Source organism: Antedon mediterranea, chromosome 3, assembly GCF_964355755.1.
Source record: "Antedon mediterranea chromosome 3, ecAntMedi1.1, whole genome shotgun sequence".
Classification (NCBI taxonomy): domain Eukaryota; kingdom Metazoa; phylum Echinodermata; class Crinoidea; order Comatulida; family Antedonidae; genus Antedon; species Antedon mediterranea.
This window is the reverse complement of record NC_092672.1, coordinates 23,124,166-23,131,922: the sequence shown is the minus strand read 5'-3', so window position 1 is coordinate 23,131,922 and position 7,757 is coordinate 23,124,166. Positions and strand designations below refer to the sequence as shown.

Here is a 7,757-nt window from a genome sequence, read left to right as displayed (position 1 = left end):
TCAAAATGTCAACCTAGCTGCCAGTGTTATTGTTAACTCCTTCGCAAACGCAATTGCGCCCCCTATGCCGTTGCCTTTTATCTGTTAGGTAGCGCAAAAGTGCCTCATGTCTGGAAGTGGCTGCTGGTTTGTATGCAAATAATATTGTCAAAGTCTACATAAAAACTTATGAATTTGGGATTCAATATAGGACATGGCTATGTATTATTATTTTTTTCACCATATAGTAATAGTATATTGCCATCCAGACTGACGGGAATATATTACAACTCTCACTAACTTAATGATCAAGATCAATAACACAGGGGTATTGCTAAATTGCACAAACCCCAAAAACCGTCCGCAAACCTCCATGAATTATTACCTCAACCTAACAAGCTACATGCTATTCTGACCAAGAAAAACCACATGGCCTATATAGAATTAATTTCATATTTGTTTTTTGTTTTAAAAAATACATCAATTAATTAATTAGCAGATATTTATTATCAAATCATTTTTAAAAATTGAAACATAAATAAGAAAGCATTGTGGGAATCCATGCATGAAATGGCTAAAAAATAATAACAATAATTGTGCCCTCATTATTACATTTAACTACACAATGATTTTCACCTTTTTTGGTAATGATTCTTCTTTTCATTTAAATCATTTTCCTGGTAAAATTAAAGTTCTCGGGAAATATAGGTAAGTATGAGACAATGTACGTTTTTGGTGGTAAATAATATTTATTGAGTGACAAGACATAGTAGTATCAGTATTCTACAAACAATAGAAAAGAAGAATTGTTTTTTTAAAATTGAAGTTTAAATTTTGTTATGGTCAAGGGGGAAAAATATACAGTACAGTAATTAAGGCATTAGAAATGGCATATGAAATGCAATGTACTGAATGAGGAAATATGACAGAATAAGGTGAGCTTTATTTCTGCTACCAAGAAATATGTAAATAAACATACTGCATATATAAATAATGTAAACTTTTAATGATAAGGCTCTGATTAATTTCTTTACAAAATAGGATAACAAAGCAAAATAAACAAAATATTTGTTGTGCACATGTCAAAAAATATTTGTGGTATACATTTTCAAACAAATTTAAATATACTAATAGTCTAGATTTTGAACTAGTACTAACTTTGAATTATCCTACAATCCCAGTATCAATGACAAAACATAAATTATTAATTTAATTGTACTGGCTACCTATATTTAAAAATGTTTGAAATACAATGTGTGAAAGTACCTCGTTTTGGTGATTTACATCAGCTCCCTTATTGAGAAGGACCAAGCAGACTTCATGAAAACCTTGATATGCAGCTTCAATCAGAGGTGTGTCTCCATCCTAAAAATAATAAATGCATATTGATAATTCAATTTTATCATACAAATACTTTCATATAAACTCTTTTAAGTGGCATTTACCATCAATTTGCCAATTTATTTTGTATTTTAAAAGAATGACAGGTTATTATTACTTACAGTAGGCCTACATCTTGTATTGAAAATTCACCCTGCTGAATTCTCATTTTAATCATCAAACCTCATTAGGCAAATAGCAATCAATATCATCAGCTTTATATTTAAATTATTTTTAATATTTTTATTTACTTTTTTAATTTTCAAGATGAGATGAAAGGTACAGTAAAATCATATCAGTCAACATTAACTGTTAAATCTTGAAAGAATTTCATTTAGCTTCGATTTTGTATAGATGACAAATTGAAACGTTCGAGTAAGTACTCCGTTAACTTGTGCTTTTACAAAAACGAAATTTGTCATCTATACAAAATCGAAGCTAAATGAAATTCTTTCAAGATTTAAGAGAAAAATATGGTCAAGAAACCATCAACATCGTACGCAAACAGGAAAATATCGCGAAGAAAATTTCACGGCAGAGAAATCACCGGGTATTCTCCCTTCATTGTAAGCGGTTGGACATTACCCCTCCGAGCCTGAAATTATATCGACCGATCAAATCGTCTAAAGCAGAGGAAATAATAAAACATGCAGAAAGACAGCTTTTACGTGAGAGAATAAGAATCACCACCAACAAAATCACACAGTTAGAAGGCAAAAAGAAAGATTTAAATGAGGAAATCGTATCGCTAATTCCCAACGGAGGGGACATCACCAATGTATGTAATCACGTAAACAAAGTGTGTGAAGCGGAATTCTTAAAATGCCGATCACGACAACAAAACAAACTGTTGTGGTGGAAAAACAAAGCAGAAAACGCAGCTAGAGATTTACATCAAGAACAGGATTTATCCGGTAAGATCTTAAGAGAAAAATGGGTGGTAAATCTGTCTAGTAAGTTGGTTAGTGAGGACGAAATATCAGCATTACAAAGGGGATTGAACTATGCGGCGAGCCCACGATCCATGCCCATTGACGATCTCATAGTAGCGGCTGAAAAAGCGGCTGATCTCGTCCCCCTGGAAGAACAAGACACCGTTCGCAGTAAAATTGTAGCTATTGTAAAATCTACCACTCTACCACCTTCAAATTTAACCCCCAAAGAACGAAAGGCCATAAACAACTTGAAGAAAGATAAATCTATTCTTATTCTCCCAGCGGATAAAGGTAGATCTACTGTCATCCTAAATACTAATGATTACAAAGATAAAGTGGGAACCATGGTGAGCGACACTAATGTTTACGAACTGCTAAAACGTAATCCAACACAAAACTATAAACGAAAAGTGGTCAACATCATAGGCAGGTTGTTCAAAGAAAAGAAAATCAACTACAGAGAGAAAGAATGGCTGTTTCCCACGGCTGAAATTGTACCGAGGTTGTATTGTCTTCCGAAGATACATAAACCAAATTGGCCATTAAGACCTATAGTAGATAACATCAACACCGTTTTTTACACCGTTGCACAATTCCTCACCAAAATCCTGGGTCCGCTTGTCGGAAACACAGAACATCATGTAACTTACTCAGGAGAGTTGGCGAGTGAACTAAAAGAAATAATAGTCAAACCAAGTGAAACATTTGTCTCGTTTGACGTAGTATCTCTGTTTACAAAAACACCAGTAGAAGAGGCCCTCAAAGTTGTCGAAAATCGCCTAACAACAGATCCGACACTTCTGGATAGAACTAAACTACATGTGACAGACATAATGGAGCTCCTCGGTTTAATTGTGAACAAAACCTATTTCTCGTTCAATGGTAACATTTATAGGCAAATACAAGGCATTGCTATGGGAAGCCCAATAAGTCCTATATTGGCGAACTTGTATCTAGAGTGGCTAGAACATCAAGCCATAAACACGGCACCCACTAACATCAAGCCTGTGTATTGGAAACGATACGTTGATGATGTATTAGCTATCATCCCCATAGGTACAGTACATACATTTAACACACATCTTAATAACATCGATATAACTGACAATATCAAGTTCACCACAGAATCGATGACAAACAACACAATACCTTTCCTGGACATGCTCATCACACTCAATGACAATGGAACAGTTACCACCTCAGTCTATCGGAAGCCCACTCACACAGACCAATATTTACATTTCAACTCACATCATCCACTCGAACACAAACTGGGGCTTATAAACACGCTTGTGGACAGAGCTGAGAAGGTAGTGGGAGATATGGATTTGAGGAAAGTTGAGATGGATAACATCAAGAAAGCGTTACACAACTGCCAGTATCCAGAGTGGTCCTTCCAGAGAGTTATGGAAAACCGAAAAAGAAAAAAGAACAAAGGACACGAACCACAGAAGGAAAAGATCAAGATGCGAGGTAGCATAGGAATCCCCTATGTAAAAGGAATGGCAGAAAGAATACGACGCACTCTCTCCTATCACAATGTCGGAACCTATTTCCTACCCCAAAATAAAATCAAGAATAGCCTCGTCCACCCAAAAGATAAAATCGAGAAGATGGATACATGTGGAGTAATCTACGAAGTCACCTGCCGCAACTGTCCACAAGTTTACATTGGGGAAACAGGGAGGGCATTACAAACACGAATTAATGATCACAAAAAAGATGTTACAACAAACACGGGGGGAGTAATGACTAGGGCCTCCAGAACATCCACATCTTCGATCATACACAAATCTGCCATTACAGAACATGTCATAAAACACAATCATGTACCGAACTGGGAGGCTACCATCTTAACCAAAGAGCCTAAACGCAAAGACAGACAGATTAGAGAATCATTACATATAAGGAGAAATAAAGAGAAGACCATGAACCGGGACACTGGAGCCCACGAACTCTCGCATTTGTACAATGATTTGATAGACACATCACCTGGCCGAGCCCCGCACAACCTCCAACCTACAACCGGAGGCGTACAACGTCATCAACAGATGACGTCAAGAATGACCAAGCTGCATTAACACTCCGCAGTCAGTTGAGAAGGATCTCTGATAGAGATCGAAACGTTCGAGTAAGTACTCCGTTAACTTGTGCTTTTACAAAAACGAAATTTGTCATCTATTAACTGTTAATATGAATGCTCTATAATTGTTGACACTTGATTCATGTATTATTGTATCAATGATAACAACAAATTCAAGATACAATAAAGAAGTGTTAAAGTATCTATACATCATTATAATGAATTATTAATATTACAAAGTGCACAATAATCCCATTATTTTGTGATTAAGCTGTTCCTAAAATTGAATACATTATAGACTTGATAAACACCTATTTTATTCAAATTGTTAGAAAATTATACAAATATGAGAAAAAATGCATTATCAAACCTGTATGATTTATGATTGTTAAAAGAATATACAATTGCAAGGTATTAGATACTTAAAGCATTTAAGCACTGTATATATGTATATACTGTAGACAATCTGAGCCTGCATTAAAGAGGTAGGCCCTACTTTAAATGAACTTCTGCTATTGTCTATAAAAATGTTATCAATATTTTTCCATAATTTGTTATGTATACAATATAAAAGAACATATGCTTTTCATTTTCAATAACACATATATAACATTCATTTTTTTCAATTTCTAGATACAGCTGTAAGTTAGTTGGAACAATTTTATGTAATTGTTTATAATTTAGTATATTTTTTCATTTTTCACCTTCTTTATCGGATTTATGTTTTGGGTGTTGAGAGCAACATTCCATTTGTTTAAAACACGAGAAGTAATAGCTTTTGATTTAAAGCATGAGTATACATTTTGCTGTTATGTGTTATGTGTTATTTAATTGTTATAATACATTCATTCTTAATATGTACAGACATATTGTTGTTATGATTCTTAGTTATACTTATACAATCTTTTGGAATGGCATCAACTAATAAAGCATATTGCAATAGTCAGCTCTTCTACATAATGTATGGAGGATTTCAATAGATTTTTTCAGCCGGTTAAAATTGATTATGTCATATATTTTGTTAAACCCTGAATCTACTGTATCCTTTTTTTTTATATAGCCTTGTTTCTACATAAGTACTAATTTCATGGTAACTGTTTTCATCATCAGATTTTGGTGGGATGAACATGACATACAGTAAATTAAGATAAATATGATTACTTCCACGCGAAATTACAGAAATTTTCAAAATTAATGCTTTCATCACTATTGTAAACAACAACTATTAAGAATAATATAATAGGCAAAGTATGTTTGTGCAAATAGAGTACAAGGAGGAAAACAGTGATGAAAAACAGGATGAACCAGGAGGTAAATTTATATTGAAATTTGTCAAGGTGATTATTGATTAAGGTTGTGGGAAGTGAATTAAGTAAACTAAAACATTTAGTAACTTGTACAATAAAAAGAATAGTCAATGTGAAAGAGGGTTAAAAAGGCAATCAGCATGTATGAGTAGCCATAATTATGCATTTAAAATAATAAGAATGGTCAATGTGAAATAGGGTTAACAATGCCATCATGTACTGTAAGGGTAGCCATAATACATTTAAAATCAAAATCAGTAAAATCATTAAAATAAAATTTGATATGGTTTAATTGACTTTTCAATTCTTTTAAAGGGGGGTTCCGGGTTTAAAATGAATAGTAAAAAATGTAAAATATATTTGTTTGTCTCTTGAATGGTAAAAGTTTCAATTTATATAAGCGCCCAGTGAAGCAGAACGAAGGCTGTGAAATCAGGCCAGATTACAAGTGCAGCTACGGCAAAATCACACTGTGGTTACAAAATAGGAAATTCGTGAAATGGTCCATCTTCCGACGACTCGTTATCATAAACCATATCAATTACTTTTGTAAAATTATACTTATCTGATGTAATTTTAGTCGGTCTTCCCATTTATAAAGTCAATTTTTTATGAAAATTCATCAAAACAGTGAAAAATTAGATATGTTTGCACTTTACGTTTGCCGATTTTCGCACCGACTTAGGGAAAAATCAAAATCAATGAAGCGTAACGTATACTGTACATTCCTGCTGAGGATCGAGCGAGACGACGATACACGTGCTCTCTCTGCTGCCCATGCCTGGCATCGTCACGTGATAAGCAGATACAACAATACCAAACTGGTCGGGTCGAGTATACCCCGTCTATAATCACAACATGAACGATGTACAGTATTTGATTGAAGGTCGACTCGACCTACCGGAATGGTATAGATAATATAGCTCGAATGAGAGAGTTGGAATATTTGTGTAGTGCAGCCTATAGTAAAAGGCCTGGTAGTATCAATTCGCATAGGGTCTACTACACTAGCTAGCTCAATTTTAACTGGGCCGGATCGGCTAGGTCTCCTTCCTACTACCTGGTCTACTTGCTTGATGAATGAGTATCCGCTTTTTTGGAGAGTAAACTAAACCTATTTATTTTAGGCCTACTTAGACGATCGGGACACCATACGTGTGGACGGCGATCGGACCTTGTTTTGCTTCAATATTTACAGCCGATTTTGTAGAATGTTTTAGGTTTAGATTGTTTAGGAGTTTGGTTGATAGGATGGGTTTTGTTATTTATGGGCCAATCGTCTAGTAGTAGGCTAGCTAGGCCCATGGGCCCCATTGTTTTAACGTAGCCATCGTGGCATGGAATCCCTAGTCAGAATGGCTCTCGCCCATATTATTATTAGGCTAGGCCTAGAGTAGTATTGTACGTGAAGCCGATAATACGATCTGTACTATAGAGGTATAAAAATAGTATAATTTATGACTCCGTATCTGTACTAAATTTTGTATTTCATTAAATGTCAAATAAATATATGCTACTACTGTTATTATTACACTTTAGGCCAAGCTTAGAAAATCTACAAAAAATGTATTTCACAATGGTGGTCGTCGTTTGACAGGGGAGAGAGATGTAAATTAGTTGACAAACACAACGTACATGACGTCGCGAGTTTGGAATCCACTGGTGACGTGATTTTGTGAATATCTCATGAATATTAATGAGCTTCCCTAAGCTGCTAAAAAACAGACTTTCCATGAATTTACCCTAAAATGTATATGAAATTTAATTTTTTTAATTTCTCGTTATTACTTCTTCATTCTGAAATGTCTATATTGTTATGATATTTTTTATTTAATAAATAAACGATATTTAAAAGCAATTTTATACCCAGAATCCCCCTTTAAGGCTTTTAATGAAAATACGCATTATTAGTTACAGCAATTGCAGGTGTTGGTTGTAAGAAAAAATCTTGTGCGCGTAACTTTGTGTGAAACATGGCATTTTTAATCCACAGAAAGTTGACTCTTGATATGACTTAAATAAAAAATGTGTCAATACAAAATGACGTTTGGTTTTTAATCTATGATCAATCAT

The 7,757-nt window shown here is 34.3% G+C and overlaps 1 protein-coding gene across 1 annotated transcript; it reads left to right on the top strand.

Moving 5' to 3' along the window:
* The first annotated feature begins 1,801 nt into the window (after positions 1–1,801).
* Positions 1,802–5,729, top strand: LOC140044164 (uncharacterized). Its single transcript, XM_072088642.1, has 2 exons — positions 1,802–3,350; positions 5,644–5,729. Exons 1-2 carry the CDS (start codon positions 1,802–1,804, stop codon positions 5,727–5,729), a joined length of 1,635 nt encoding a protein of 544 aa, XP_071944743.1.
* Positions 5,730–7,757: the final 2,028 nt, after the last annotated feature.

Excerpts from the sequence above, each read along its gene's own strand:
- LOC140044164 (XM_072088642.1), top strand. The coding sequence starts at position 1,802 with ATGAAATTCTTTCAAGATTTAAGAGAAAAATATGGTCAAGAAACCATC. Across the intron at positions 3,351-5,643 it reads ATTAGCTATCATCCCCATAG|AGTACAAGGAGGAAAACAGT; the intron begins GTACAGTACATA and ends TTGTGCAAATAG.